Source organism: Rhipicephalus sanguineus, chromosome 8 (assembly GCF_013339695.2).
Source record: "Rhipicephalus sanguineus isolate Rsan-2018 chromosome 8, BIME_Rsan_1.4, whole genome shotgun sequence".
Lineage (NCBI taxonomy): Eukaryota > Metazoa > Arthropoda > Arachnida > Ixodida > Ixodidae > Rhipicephalus > Rhipicephalus sanguineus.
In genome coordinates this window covers 16,751,603-16,767,789 of record NC_051183.1, presented here as the reverse complement: position 1 = coordinate 16,767,789, position 16,187 = coordinate 16,751,603, and the positions used below count along the sequence as shown (strand labels likewise).

At 48.1% G+C, this 16,187-nt stretch overlaps 1 protein-coding gene across 4 annotated transcripts in view; it reads right to left on the bottom strand.

Annotated features, from left to right (window-relative positions):
- Window positions 1-16,187, bottom strand: part of LOC119401460 (golgin subfamily A member 4) — a 43,899-nt gene that overhangs the window by 12,008 nt on the left and 15,704 nt on the right. For all 4 annotated transcript variants that reach the window (XM_037668287.2, XM_037668285.2, XM_037668286.2 and 1 more), the window contains 2 exons: window positions 11,292-11,420; window positions 472-8,111 (listed from right to left, as the gene is read on the bottom strand). In XM_037668287.2, the coding sequence (XP_037524215.1) occupies window positions 472-8,111; window positions 11,292-11,420 (7,769 nt within the window). The remainder of the gene's footprint in view (window positions 1-471; window positions 8,112-11,291; window positions 11,421-16,187) is intronic.

Below are 16,187 nucleotides of genomic sequence, written 5' to 3'. Positions count from 1 at the left end.
GACTGTTGACTCTGACTGTTGACGGTCAATGCTAGCCTCAGATCCTTCATCTGCTTCCGAGCTGTGCACTTCGTAATGGAATACTAATTAACCTGGTCCTACACCATACTAACATTGCATTTCATTTAAGAGTGGATGATGGCCTACATTCTTAATGTGACATTCAAGAATGTGGCTTTCATTCAAGGCCATGACTTGACTTGTTCAGGTTCAGTTCAAGCCAATGCTCAACGCGAACATGCCCAAGACAGTCACTGCATTTAATTCAGTGCGTTCGCACTAGGGGGTTCAAGTTCAGTCATAACTACAACGTAAGGCATTATTGGGTAATACACACAACAAAGGCAATATTGGGACTACACTGACACGTACAGAGGAAAAGCATGCATGCGACCACACAACTACTTCCGCGTACATTAGGAAACGTGAGATTTTTAAAAACAAAACTATCCGTTCCATCTGCACACAAACCTTGCTAAGGTCGCCCGACATCTCTTCGTTGCGGAGTCCCAGCTGGTGTAGCTGCGTGGCCGTCTGCTCCAGTTCCGTCCGCAGCCTCTCCACCTCCGCGTCGCGGCCCTGTTCGCTCTTGCCACTCTCAAAGTCCCGGATGTAGCTTCTCCAGTTCTGGACCTGCTGCGTCAGGGCCCGGTTGTCCTTCTGCGCTTGCTCCATCTGAGTCCGCAAGTCCAGCTTGCTCTTGAGCGCCTCCTCGTGCTGCGCTCTCAACTCCTCAAGCTCGCCGCTCAACTCTCGTGCCGCCTGCTTGAGGTGCTCCTCGATGTGCTTGAGCTGCTTTCGCTCCTGACTCCACCGGCCTTCCTTGGCCTGAGACTGTTCCACCAGGGCGGCATGCCTCTGGTTCAGTTCGTCCAGCTGTTGCTGCAGACGATGGACTTCTTCCGACGTGGCCTGCTCCTTCATGGCCCTCAGGTCTTCGATTGTCCTGTTGGCCTCCTCGAGCTTGGCCTTCATCGAAAGCGACTCCTGGCTCGCAGACTGGACAAGCCGCTCCTCGGCCTTCAGCTGGGAGCTCTTGAGCTGATGGAACCGCTCCTGGAGCTGCTGGTGCTCCTGCCGGAGCAGGTCCAGCTCCTGGAGGGTCTTGTGTCCCGTGGAACCCTGCGTCTCCATGAGCGCGAGCGCCTGGTTCGCCACTGAGCAGTCTTCGACCAGCTGTGTGCACTTGGCCTCCAGCTTCTTCTTCTCCTCTACAACGACGTGGAACTCCTCCTCGAGGTCGCGGTGCCTGTACAGGATCTGGTTGTACTTCTCCTGCATCTGGGCAAAGTCCCGCTTCAGAGAGGCGGTCCCGTCGCCACTCTTCTCCTCCTCGAGCTGCTTCTGGTATCTGTTCTCGAGGTCCTTGATGACCTTGGCGTGCTGCTCATGCTGAGCCTTCAGCTCCTGCTCCAAGTTCTGCCTGGCCCGCTTCAGGTTCTCGACAAGGTTCTGGAAGGCTTCGTTGTCGCTGGCCAGCATGTCGGCCTGCTCCTTCAGGCTTGCCAGTTCCGACTTGAGGTGTCGTGACTCGATCTCCAGCCGGTCATTCCGATCGAGCAGTTCACCCATTTTGTCACGCAGGTTGCTGCACTCAGCCTCGGCCTCCTGGGCCCTGGCTGTGGCCTGGTCCAAACTCAGAGCGAGAGATTCGGCATGCTCGCTTTGCGCGAGCGACTTCTGCAGGTCTTCCTGCAGCGAGCAGCACTGCCGTTCGAGCTGGCCCACTTCGTCCGACTTCCTCTGCAAGGTGTGCTCGAGCTCAGCGTGAGATTCGCGCAGCGCGTTCAGCTGCTTGGCTAGCGTGTCATTCTTGTCCTTGAACAACTTTAACTTTACCAGCATCTTCTCAGACTTCTGCTTGGTGGCGGAAAGCTCAGCGTTCAGCCTGTCACCATCACCCATGTTCTGGACTGGAGGCTGCGCTTTCAACACCGCATTCTCTTCCCTCAGCAGGGCTATCTCAGCGAGTAGCTCCGCTTTTTCCGACAAACACTCATCCTGACCCCTTTCTTTCGCAAGGTCGTCGTGGACATCTGTCTGAAGTGACTTGTCCGATTTTGGGGACTCGTCACTGGCGTCGGTCTGAAGTAGCTTGTCCGTTCTCCTAACATCTGCGACGTTGTCCACTGCGAGGTCTTTTTTTTCCAACACCTTCTGCAGTTCCTGGTACCTAAGCTGCCAGCGCTCATTTTCAGTCTCAGCTCCCTGTAACCTTGCGTTTATCTCTTCGTACGACAACTTCAGGTTCTCTGTCTCTTTTGAAAGTGCATTGTTAGTGTCCTTGAGGCAGAGAATGTGTTCGTGAACTGCTCGCAACAGTGCTTGCAGGTCCTTCGAATCTTCAGCAATCTTTAGCTCCTCCTCTGATCTGTCTGGATCTGCAATGTCTCGTGTAATCATAGCCAAAACCCCGCTTAGGCCTTTCAGCACTTGAGAAACCTGCTCCTGGAGAGACTGTTGGCTCTCGTGAAGGGAAGAAAGTTGTTGGTCTTTCATCGCGAGCGAAGACTCGAGCGCCTCCCGCCTTTTCCTGACACTCTCGAGAAGCCACTTGAGATATTCGAAGGCACTGAATTCAGCACCCATGAATGTCATGTCACCGGGAGGACGCTCGCCACACTCTTGAAGAAGCACGTCTTGCAGTATGCTGTACTCGGCAGAAAACTTCTCTAGCTGAAGCTGAGATGTCTGGAGCTTGCTCTGTAGTGCATCAGCCTCTTCCACCTTGGAGTCTACAATTTCAAGCTGTTTGGTGAGGTCTCCACTCAGAGACTCCAGCTGACCTTGCAGAAGTCCAAATTCCTCGCTCTTCTTTCGCGAAAAGTCTGCGTGCTCTGAATGCAGCTGCTGAATGAGCTCAGTGGCTGCGTCCAGCTCGTTCTGCAGCGCTCGTTCGCGGCTCAGGCTAATGTTGAGGGTGTCCTCGTGCTCTGCAGACAACCGCTCAAGCTCAGCCTTCGACGACTGAAGTTCTGACCGAAGACGTTCAGTGTCTTGAGAACTGTTGGCCTTGAGAACTTCATTTTCCATCGACAATGCCCTGAGGGCTTCGCTTGCAGACTCCAGCTGCTTCTTCAGCTCCTCAACATCAACCTCACGCGAGCCTGCTTCGCGACTCTGTAACCTCAACTCTTCAACTTCAACTCGGAGGTTGTACACCTCGGCATTAGCCTCCTGCAACTCTCTGGACAGGCTCTCGTTTTTCTCTGTTTCGAGATCCAAACGTTCCTTCAGGCTTTGAAGTTCTGAAGACAACTCTGCTGTCTGTACGCCCCTCTGCTCAAGGTCCTCCGCAAACGTCTTCAGACATGTTCTTTCATTGGCGAGGGCCTCTGTCAGCTGTTCCAGCTCCTTTTGTAAGCAGCCGTTCTGCTCTTTCAGGCTCTGCACTTCTTTTGTCCTGTCTTCAAGTATCTTCACCTTCAGCCTCAGCTCTCCCCTCGACTTCTTGAATGCGAGCTTAAGCTTTTTCAACTCAGCATCAAGTGCCTGTTTGCTTTCGTCCTGGTGAACTTCCGATGTGGGTTCTTCCGCTGCACTGCTGACGTGCCTTGCTTCCTCGTGCTTCATTCTCAGTTGCTGCTCTGCCTCTTCTAATTTATTCTTTACAGAGGCGAGGTCTTCAGTGAGTCTTCGAATGTCCTCTTCTTTGCATAGAGCTGACTCCTGGGCAACTTGAATATCCATCCTGGCTGCATCGAGTTCCCGTTGCAGAGCTTCAACATCCGCTTCCGCTGCATAGAGAAGCTGGGCCTCTTTTGGAACTATCATTTCTTCTACTACTGGAACCTTTGCCAGCGCGTCGGCTTGATCTGACTGCATAGCTAAATCCTGCTTCGAGATTCGAGACTGTTCCTTCATCTTTGTTAACTCCTCAACGGCCCCCTGATATTGCTTTTCGAAGACGGCCAGACGCTCTATCTCTCCCCGGAGTAGCTCGATCTGCAGTACAAGGTTAGTCTCTTCTTCCTGATGCCTCTGGCATGTTTTTCGGACTTCGTTCGAGGTTTGCTCGGCTCTTTCCTTGAGGGTACTGTTCTCCTGGTGCAGTTCGCTCAGCCTGGCTTCCAGCTCCCGGATTTGTTCTTCATACTCGCCAACCTTCGCTACGTATGCTGACACCTCGGCTTCCACCTTTGAGTTGGCATCCGCAAGCTCCCTCATCTGCTGGTCGTGGTTCTGCACGAGGTTCTGGATCTCCGCTGAGAACGTGGCGATCTGCTCCTTGGCGCGACTGTTCTCCAGGCGCAGTTCTTCCAAGTGTTCTCCGAGGCTGAATACCTCACTTTCTTTGTCGGCGAGCCTTTCGGCAAGACTTGAGCACTCAGCCCTGGCACTGGACTCGGCCTCGAGCAGTTCTCGCAGCTGCTGGTCATGGACTGCCACTAGGTTTTCTATCTCCCCCGAAAGGACAGCCAACTGCTCCTTCTTTTTGTCGTGCTCAACAGTTAGCCTCTCCCGTTCAGCTTGCAACTCAGCTATTTGGTTGTCCTTTTCTAACAGCTCTAACAAGGCCTTTGCACTACTCTCCATTTCCACTTTGTGCTGTTCGCTCGTACTTTCTTGCTCGGCCTGCAGCCGCTCCACCTCAGCTTTTAGTGAAACGACCGTCTCGTCAGATTTCTGCAAGTCGCTTTCGGCCGCTCTTAACTTGCCACCGAGCTCCTCCAGTGCATCGCTCGTGGCCCGCTTCTCATGCTGCAGCTTTTCAACCTCCTTCAGCAACGATTCTTCTGTGTCTGCTGATGTCTTCAACCTTTCCTCCAATTCGCCAATTATTTTCTTCTGCTCTTCCAACTGAGGAAGAAGTGAGCCCGCTTCTGACTTTGCCGACTCCAGTTCGGACCTGAAGGTTGCCTGCACCATCTCCTCACCAGCCAGTTTTTCTCGGAGGCTGGAGACGCAGCCGTCGGCTTCCTCCACCCGTCGAGCCAACTCGGCACTGCTTTCCTCCAACTTGCTATTGGCCTTTTGAACATCAGAGAGAACGCGGGATTTCTCTTCAAGGCTGTTCTCAAGCAGCGTCAAGTTCTCCGTCATCTTCTGTAAACACTGCTCCTTCACTTCAATCTCTTTTGACGCCTCGTCGAATCTGGCGGACAGTGCTTGAATTTGGCCTATGAGATCTTTATTGGCCATCTCTAGGGAATGAATGTTCTGTGCAGACGCCTCGAGAGATGTTTTGAGATTCGAAACGAGAACATCTCGCTCCTGCAACGCAGCCTCTGCCAAGGAAAGTTCGCCCACTTTCTGCTGGAGATCTCGCGAAAGCTCTGACACTTTGACCACCAAGTCCGACTGCTGAGACTCCGCATTCTGCCTCAGAGCGTCCAGCTCTGCATCCTTTGAGCTTAGGGCAACTTTCAACTGCACTAGCTCATCTGCCCTTGCGGTGACGGATCCCTTCAGGCTCTCCACATGTTCGAGCAGCCGCAATTTCTCCTCGGACTCTTTCTTGAGCATTTCTTCGGTTTCGTGTACTTTTTCCCGCAAGCTCGCGATTTCCTTCAGGAGCCGGTCGTTAAGTTCCTTTCCATTGTTGTTGAGCTGCTGCAATTCCTGCAGCTGCTTCTGTGCTGCTGCGAGGGCCTGGTGAGTCTTCTCGAGCTCCGCCATAACCTGACTCAGCGTGTTCTTGGAATCGTTGCACGACTTCTCGAGTTCGCTTATTTGTCGTTGAAGCTGTTCTTTTTCAGCGTCGTGGAGTGCCACTTGGTTCACAAGCTCCGCGGTGATGTGGTTAAACTTCTCGTTTAGCTGATCACTGAGTTGAGTACCCTCGTTGAGTTGTTCCTGAAGGCGAGAGAGTTCTTGAGAGAGTTCTGCATTTTCCTTGTTCTTCAATGCAAGTGCCTCATTGAGTTGTTGCAGTTGAATGCTGAGGTCATTTCTTTCCTTCTGAGTTTTGTCGAGAAATTCCTGAAACTCTGCGTCTTTGCTTTGACAGTTTGATTCAGAGTCCAACAGCTGCTGCTGTAGGTCTTCGATCTTTTGAGAAAGACTACCTCGCTCGTTTTCGAGTTTGAGCAACTCCGCATTCGCCAACTGGGCTTTTTCTTCAGCCTCCGAGAGCCGTTGGCAGATGCTCGTTTTTTCGTCCTCAACGTGTGCAAGCTGTTCTCTGAGCCCAAGGGACTCATTCTCAAGATTTCCCTTCAAGGAGAGAGCGACCTCGAGCTCTTGCTGAACACCTTTCAACAACAACTCGGCTTCGAGGCGCGACTTCTCGAGGTCTGCTTTCTCTGATATGGCAGCTTCGAGTTCCCGCTGTGTGTTTTTCACAGACGATTCGGCATCTTTGTACTTGGAACTGGTCGTCTCGGCTTTCTTCTGCATCTTCTTGAGCTTGTTATCTAAGGACTTGTTCTCACCTTTAAGTTGCTCGAGAGCGCTTGCGGAGCTGGTGAGCTCGGCATGAAGCGCCGACGTCTCACTTTCCTTAGCTTGCAACGCTTCACGGAGTGACGCAACTTCTCTTGCCGTTTCCGACAACTGTTCTTCACTGGTTTCAAGTTGTTCTTTCATTTCTTGGAGCGCTTCTTGAAGACTTGCTTCCTGGTGACCAAAGTTTAGCACACTCTCCTCTAGCTCCTTTTCTCTCAAGGCAAGACTCTCTGTCAGATGCAGCACCGAGCGTTCTTTCTCTTCAACCTGCAACTGTAGAGCAGAAACTTCCTTCTCGAGGTCAGTGCACTGTTCGAGCAGAGTCGCGACCTTCGATTCCGTCTTGCATCGCTCTGCGTCGAGACAACACTGGAGTTCTTTAACCTTGCAAAGGGCTTCAGACAGTGCCGACTCTCGTTCAGCCGCGACCGCACTGGACTCTTCGCACAGGAGCCTCAACTTGTCGACTTCCGCGGCAAGTGCCGAAGCTCGCCGCTCTCCCGCGTCAGCAGCTTGTTGAAGCTCGGCTTTCTCGTCAACAAGTTGCTTGATTCGGTTGTTCAGTTCTTCTTTGTCCAGCTTCTGCGACTGTGACAGAAGGTCAAGGTTTTCATGCATAGCACCCCACTTTGACTTCAACTCTTCAACAGAGGATACAGACAAGGATTCCAGGCACGCGTTTACGGTGGCCAGCTGTGCCTTCAGAGAATTGGCTTCACTCAGCGCGCTTTCCAGATCTTCGACTTTTGACGCCAGCTGCTCGCTCCGCAAAATGGCTTCGCTTAGCTCCTGACGGCACCTGCTAACGGTTTCTTCTTTTTCCGAAATGCAGCGGTCCCACGCGACCTTCACTTCACCCAAGCTCGACGCACCGGCGTACAAAAGTAGGTCTTCGATCGAGACGTTTGTTTCTTCATAGCTTCTTTTAAGTGCTTCGTGTTCAACTCTAAGTTGACTTTCACGAGAAGTAATTTCGTCGATGTCACGTTGTTTCGCTTGCAGCTGCTCCTGCATGCTTTTCAACTCTACCTCTAACCGCTGGATGTCCTCCGATCGGGCTTTCAGTGCATCAACACTATCCACTTGTGCACTGCTGAGGTCTTCAACTTTTCTGGCTTGAAGTTCAAGCTCTTCTTGCATAGCTTTTGCCACTCTATTTGCTTCGTCCCTCGCAAGCTGAGCGGCCTGTAGATCTTCAAGAGTTTTCTGCAGGCTTGTAGACTCTCTCTGTAACGCTTCCTTCAACCGATCAACCTCTGCCAAGTTCGCCGACGACTGCGCCAACAGCTCCTTGCGGACCTCATCATCTTCTAGCGCATGCAGTGCGCTCGCATCGAGCCTTTCTTGTGCATCCTTCAAAGCCAGTTCGAGCTCCTCTATCCTAACCAACTTCAAGGCCACTTCGGACTGCTTTTGTTCTCGTGTCTCGTTCATGTTTTCAAGTTGACGAGTTTTTTCTTCAATTTCGCGCCTCGCATCCTGAAGACTCCTGTCTAGCTCGTTCACTCGCGTAGCGGCAGATGCGAGCTGTTCCTCTGAGAACTGAAGCTTCTGCCTGAGCTCTGCAATGATCGACGAGTCTTCCTCGCGCTGTGCGATCAACTTCTTGACCTCTTCCTCAAGAGCAACCTTCAACTCCTGCTGGAGCACGGGTGTGGCACTTTCGTCGGCTGCCTTGAGAGCATCCAGTTCCTGCTGTAGCTCTCTCATCTTTTGTTCTTCGACTGCAATAGGAAGATGGAAGACAAGGAAAGCGAATATTTTAAAAGAACAATTTTCACCCATGCTGGAAATGTGAAGAATGCAAGAGATGCCCTCCCCTCTCCCCTATAAACATGGATGCTGTGCCTTTTTTCGTCCTCTCCCTTGCCACACTAAAAAATGCGTAATCAAGTCAAACTGTGGCTGCTTTCTGGAGCTGCTGCTAGGTGGCAGCACAAGTTTATGGTAATGCCGTTTGGGCAGCAGCTAGTTTGGCCACGTATAAAAGACAACCTTGCATTCTTTTCCCGCTAAATGTTGGGCAACTTTCTAGTAGTGTCAAGTGTTGCATTAAACGAAACGATCAGGACCCCAAAAATGTGATTTTTCTCTGCAACATTTAAGAAAGAAGAAAGCAGCACTAAGGCAGAAAGTTTTTAAAAAGATTTCAAGTGAAATATGCATGCTTCCCATACCTACCAAGTGCCATGCTCTTAAGTGCAAGAGGCATGGTGTAGTGTTTCAACAACTTCAAAAAATTCAGGCAGTACTAATTCAGCTTGTTGTCTAAACAGTGTGTAGATAAGAATGGCCAACAGTTAACATCACTTAGCCAAAGTATGGTAACACTGGCTGACATTTGCCTATAATAAGACAGCACTGGCCAAATTTGGCAATCGTTAAGCAACATTTAGCCGATACGAGCCAACACTGACTGTAACTGAGCCCTCTTAATATCTATTCCTCTTTCCTCTTAGTCTCTCGTTCCCCACCAAAGTAACATTGTCGCGCCATTGCAGTTTTCCCACCTTTGTTATCATAGTTCGCCCTATATAGTGGAAATGATTCTGTTTCGTTTTGTAGTAATTTTGTTGTAATTCTTCTTACACCAGTAATCTCAAAATGTTCCATTAGTGATACTTAGGTTTTTTTGTTGTTGATTATGCGTCTTATTCACATTAATCGCAAAACAGTTTTCTATGTCGCTTTTTGTATTGCTTTGTTTGTTACAGACACCAATTTCAAGCAATTATTATGTCACTTTCTGTATTAATAACGTGTTATCGAAACTATCCACCTGCTCGGACCTAAGGGTCTGCAGTATGTAAAACATAAATAAATAAATAAATAAATAAATAAATAAATAAATAAACAGGAAAGTAGCTTCGTTATGTCCAAAATTCGTTACAAACGTATATTCTTAACACTGTATGAATGGCAAGATTATTCTTCGTTCAGCACGAAAGTGGCTTCATTATATCCAAAAATTCCTTACACAGTAAAAGTTCATTAATTCGAGTCCGAAGGGGACTATAAAATAGTTCGAATTAAGTGGAGTTCGAATTAGTGGGTGGGCGCTAGAATGTATGGACATCGCGCCACACTGCACAGGCAGAGCCCAAAGAAGCCACCTCTAGACTCGTTATCGCGAATTAGGCGCTACTACACATTTGTGGCAGGTGATTGCATAAATTAAGTTCATGGAGCTCCAGCAGCGAACAGGAATTAGTTGATCAGTCAGTGAACGCCAGACACAAGCACCGACATGCACTCATGTGAGCAGTGAGCCTTAATGTTGAAATATATGACGCTATTTATGCCCCAAAACACATTTATTTGCATGACAGAGATAACGCAATCAAAATTAAATGTAATCATTAATTTGCATTTCCTTGTGTTTCTTCTGTCGCGACTCCGTGGGCATCTTTTGCAGTTTGCCCAAGAGCTCCAGTGCAACATCGAAATTCTCATCTGCTGAGAATTGCTGCTGTTTCGTTGTTTTGCATCTATAGTAAATTTGGCTTGGTTTGATTTTGCAACACATTGTGAACACTTGGGGCCGACTTCTGCGAGGAGCGATGTAAACCAGGGGCTCCCAGTTCGAATTAAACATTGTGAAGACTGACACATTCAAATTATCGGGAGTTTTCCACCATAGAAAAACAGAGGGTTGTGCCAGGACAGGGGCGTTAGTTCGAATTAACCGTAAGTTCGAATTAACGAGCTCTGACTGTATAAACGTATCTTTGTAACACTGTATATAGTACGACAAAACTATTCCTCATTTAGCACGTAGGTAGTTTGGTTATACAGTAGAACCCCGCTGATACATTTTTGAAGGGACCGTAGGAAATAAACGTAAGAGACGGGAAACGTAAGAGCCGAAAAACAGGAAAAACGGCAAAATATTTAGTGGTACAGAATTTTATTTCAATTCTTACGAGCAGCACGAAAATTGGCGCGCTCAGCCGCGATCTAGTCAATGAATAGAAACACGGAGCTTAGGACGGCCTCATCCACAGAAATGTAATCAACGTATGTGATTTTTTTAACACCAACAGCTGTAGGCATGAAAGAACTAAGCACACGCAATCACGACCGGCGCGGCGAGTCCGACCGCGAACCGCACGCACGACCGTGCGAGCTCCAACCAGCTCGAACTCCTCCCGCTCTCCGACAAATAACGATGATGATGAGTCTACGCCAACGCGATGGCAGAAGTGAATGCCAATCTCGAAGGCCTTGCTTTCGCATGCAATTACGTCATACACGCCATGTTTGTGCAATACAAATCTCAAAGGCTATGCTTTTGTCAATAATAAATGCCAATCTCGAAGGCCTTGCTTTCGCGAGCAGTGACGTCATAGACGCCATCTTTGCAATTTGAATCTCGAAGGCCATGCTTTTGTTTGCATCAATTGAAAGATTCTGTTGCTTGCGCCTCTCATGCGGCTAATATTACGGTCAAACGAGGCCAAGCTGCGTGAAAATGCACCATGGCGGCTCTCTTTGGTAGTCACTCGGTCGGCTCCGAGCGCACTTCGCGACGTATCATACGGGAACGGTCCGACAGTTACGACGTAACAGCGGGGTTCCCAATACATTGTATCCTATGGGAGCTATGCCGGGACCAGCGGAAAACGACGTAACAGCCGGGAAAACGCAGCAGTGAGGAACGTAACAGCGGGGTTCTACTGTATCTGGAAATTTGTTATAAACGCACATTCGTAACACTGTTTTTGTGTCAAGATTATTCTTGATTTACTTTGTTGTAAGCAATAATTTGTTATATCTGTGTTTGTTAGATCAAGGTTTGACTGCATAGGTCAACACTCCTGTAGAGACATTTCATGAAGTAAGTCACGCTGAACGCAAGCACGATTTAATGTAGGCACGAAAGAAAGGAGGAAAGTTGTTCTCACTCTCTTTCTGCTCTTCAACCTGTGCAGCCTGAACCTCCAGAGATATCTTCTCCTCCCGTGCCGCTTTCACTTGGCCTTTCAACTCTTCGATGAGCCTGTCCTTGGCGACCATCTCCTCCAGCTTAGCAGCTGTGCAGAACGAGATGCAAACGGGTGGGGCATTGCGCTACCGCCATCACATTTTTTTTGCTTATTACGGGGGTACTGATATGCTTTTTTCTTTTTCAATTTTTCATTTTTTAGCGTTAAACGACGTTCCAGGGGCTCAAAAAACCATAGAAAACATACTGGCTAGGCCTAAGAGCACCCCAGAAACATAGCATAACAGTATTTATACAGGCAGTTTTGATTTCAGTAACACAGGGTACATTATGCCATGATACCATGATACAGAAAGTGATCACATGGTAATAGCACACTGTGGTGCTCTTGATGCTCATTCAAAATTGCCCAGGCTTTAGCTACACTGCCAATTGTGCTTTAACCATTCCTAACAGCATTCTAGAAATGGAAGGAATAAGGCACTAACGAGACAAACACAAGAAGTGACACGGACATACGCCTTAGGCATTCATCCGCGTCACGTCTTGTGCTTGTCTCGTTGGCGCCTTACTGCTTCCGTCAACATGCACCAACTAGCCCAACAAAAGTTCAGCATTCAAGAACTTCACGAAATGATTTTGCCCTAAGAAAAGAAGCCCGTCTTGAATTTCGCTGAACGATGCAGACAAAAAAAATACAATCTTGCTGAAAAATCTGTATCAGTACAACGCGGTGGTTAAGTGCATGAACTTCTGAAGGCATCGGCGCAACACCAGTCATTTTAAGGGGAGACGCGGGTCTTGGAACGGTCAAAAATGGTCAAAAAATCGATTTTTCGCAAAGCTTATTTTCGAGGCGTTTGTACTTCTGAGCACCTACTCTCAAATTGCTAACGCTAAATTCGGTCGGGAAACGCGATAAAATCGGCTTTCAAAGCACCCCGGCAGCACTAAAATGTCCCCAAAAGGACGAAATTTGTTCGAACTTCCCGCGCGCGCCATGAGCGTTGCAGCGGTAGGGTGGCTTCTAGCCACCCTAGCAGCGGGCCGAGCGCCGCCATCTTGGGCTAGATTTGAAGCTGTTTTCTTTGTGCACATTTTGCGCCATCTCAAAATGGCGTCGCTCAAGCAGAACGGCCGCCGTCGCGGGTTTTCTGGAAGTCGTTTCCAGGCCACTGATTGGCTCTCACGCGGCGCGCTTTTCAAGCGCGCCTTTCCGAGTCTCCCATTGGCTGGCGCGACCGACACGTCATTTTTTTTTTTCTTTGTGTTTGGTTCTCCGCCGTGGCTGTCCGTTTGTGTGCGCCTGCTTTTGCGATCGTGCGTGTTTCTCGACGGACCGTGTCTCTACTTTGTGCCGGTAGTTTTTCCACGCGATCGAGATGCCTGGAGACTCTCGTCTGAAACCATTGACGCAACGAGCTTTTGGAAGCCGTAAAAAACGGGCTTGGAACAAGAAGGCGCCGGCTACAAGTGCACCGTCGGCAGCGGAGTTGGAGTCGCGGCCGGACCCTTTGGACCTGCCGGGAACTTCAACTGACGACACCGTGGGACCAAGTTCGACTAGCGAAACACTTCGGGTTGATGCCGCGTACTACTCAACGGCGGAGCAGGCGCAGCGAGTTGAGAGATCGGCGCAAACGAAGACCGTTCTGTCTGGAAAGTCGGCTACCCAGCGCAAGTTCGACCTTCTTGGAGTAAGCGCGGAGTGCCAGACCGGTGACGCCGGGACCGATTTTTTGCTCGTCGATATGAAAGTTTTGAATAACTTTTTTGCACAAGCGAAGTGCGACAAATGCGACGCAAAAAGTCTCAGCGTGAGGAAGGCAACGGACAAGGAGTACGGCCTTGCGGTAAAGCTTATTTTTTCTTGCAGCAGTTGTGATTTCGAGAAGAAGCAATTTTCTTCTCCGAGAGTGAGCGGAACTGCCACCATCACTCCCTTCGAAGTCAACATGAGGGCCATGAAGGGGATACAGATGATAGGCAAAGGTGTTACTGCCCTTTCGGACTTTTGTGCGTGTATGAACCTTTCGCACCGAGGCTTGCACCACAAGACGTTTCAGGGACACCTAAAAAGTTTAGTGAAAGCCTGCGAAAACACAGCGACTGAAAGTGAAGCTGCTAGTGTGGCAGTAATAAAAGAGCTGTATACAGACTTCCTGAACCCCATAGGGAACATCGATGTTGTGTTCGACGGCTCATGGATGACGCGAGGTCGGAGCTCACACATAGGTGTGGGCTGCATCATTGAGCTCTACACTGGCCTTGTAATTGACCATGTTGTTTACTCAAACTTTTGTCTCGGCTGTGCCCTGGGACCACAGCCTAGAAAAAGACTCTCTGCGTTTACGCAAGGCAAATGCAACTCATCTGAAGAGCACCAACACAAAAAAGACTCTTGCAAGGAGACACAAAACGGGTGCAACTGAAGATTACAGTCCTGGACTACTTTGAAGGTATTCTCTCAAGCATAGCAACCTATTACCCAGGGTAACATGCTGCCTAACATCTAGAAGGTTCTTCCTAAAGACTGAAAAGACATGAGCAGCCAGTCGCTTGAGCCTCATACCCCATGGCTTTTCCAGAACCCCCCAGCCGCTTGTCATGGTGGGGTTTTGATCATGCTTTGCACATTGGAAAATTTTTTTAGATATGATTCCTTGGGTGGAACAAGACACTTTCTGTTTTGTTTTGAAGGGAAACAGATGGGGAACATGTGAATAAAATTTATGGTTAAAGGTTCCTTTTAGAAATTTATACAGTGCGTGTCAATCTTCAAACGCGATTTTCTCAGCTTCACATTTTTTGCCAACTTGACCAGCCTTACGGATCTTTTCATTATGTTTTTGTAAGGTAATTTTGATAAATTTTATACCGTTGAATTCGTAAGAAATAGGACTGTGGAGCTATGCTATTTTTTTGTGGCTAAGATGAACATATGAAATTTTGTGAACAATAATGTGAGCTAATTGCATTTCAAGATTACACAATGTCAATACAATTGAAAGTTCTTATATGATGATATATCTCAGTGACAATATAAATAGCATAGCTCCACATGGCAGGTCTTTGGCTACAGCTGCATCTTAAACAGAACCTAAAAATACTGAGGGAAAGTGTCTTAATGACCCGTAAGAAATTACCTAATTAGATTTCACTTATGCTCTCACAATTTGATAACTAATTGAAGTACATGAAAACTAATTATATTTTTGAAAACAGGAGGAAGAAATACATATACACACCCAATTTCATTACAATATCTCCAATAATAAAACTTTTCGTTTCGAGACCAGTGTCTCCCCTTAAATGCCAGAACGGGGGTCCAAGCGGGACATAAATAGTTCACGAGAAAATGGTAGACTTGAGGTGATTGATACTTTACGAACAAGCAGATGTCTGTGTTTAGAGCCAACATTTTGACAAGCAGACTTTAAAAAATATAGAACCTCTATAGAACGACGAACTGTTAGAAGGCATGGTCAATCCAACAGACTCAAAGGCCATTCACAACTGCGAATCTCACAGCTTGTGTGACAAAGTTGGTCACAAGCATTCCAGAACACCTGAGTCATAAGATGATTGGTCACAAACAGTGTCTCTTGGTCGAAAAGTGACTCACCTGAAACAGCCATTTTTTAAATTAAAAATTACCATTTCCGACTGCTTACAATCGGTCACTTTTCCGCTATGCACGGCCTCTGCAACTCGCTGGTGTGAGTGAACCCTTATTTTTCCAGAATGCAGGAAGAAGGGTAGACCTCAGACAGTGGGGGAGTAAAAAAAATAAAGCAGAATTGGACCTAAGTTATGCCAAATCTAGTTTTTTTGTAGTAAGTGCGAAAGAAATGTGATAGTACAACCATTTTTGTTACCTCTAATCCCGATTAAGTGCATTGATATACAGTGCTAGCCAATATTAGCCGACATTAGAAAACAATATTAATCAGGGCTGGTATTACCTGCATGAATACAGTAGGCTAGCCATACACAATCGATCAGCTTAACACGAACCCGATACTTTTTTTTTGCAATTTGCTCCTTCTGATGCGAACGCAGTGAAAAGGCAAAGGCATCCGTGTTCAAAGCCGCCAATTAGTAAAAATACCTGCTTTCTCAGAACACTACAGGTCCATATGAAATGAAGTCCCTTGTCAAAGTATTGGCTCCAGCTCAACGCTTTTCTTGTTCAGCCTACATGGTCGATCTTTAGAATCCGCAGACTTGCGAGTCTCGGCTAACTATGATTAAAGGGCCCCTGACATCAAGATCAAAACTTCAAGATGTTTGTGTTCTTTGATTGTCCTATATACGTAGGCATCTCTGGCTGATTATTAGTGGCGAATGTTGCCTATAAGGCATTTTAATTTCGTTTGAAAGTGTGAGTGCTCATCTGAGCTGGCAGCACCTTGCGACATCGCCACTAGTATGATGTAGATGAGGACCCCGTGTGACGTTCCACAAGAAAATCGAGTATTGTCGTCCCAGAATTTTCGCAGGGCACACACAATACCACCACTGGCACTCAACGAGAGCTATTGTTTCTCGCCCCTCTCGCTCTGTTGTCGGGCTGCTCTCTAGGCAGTTCCGGCTGCTTACACCACAAGTGCTTTTTTTTTCCTGAGGGGACATGCTCATAACAGACATAAATCATAATGAAGCACCCACATCGTTTCATTCTTTACTGCATATGGGGCACAGGTTTGAAAACTGCGCTGTCAATGTCACCAAAGCTTGAGCGCACGTGGTCTTAGGCGCTCCCCCACTGTGGGGCACCAGTTTCTTACAATTTTAAGTGGGTGTTTTGAAGTGACACTAAAATTGGTCACAATTAAGGATGCTAGTATTAATA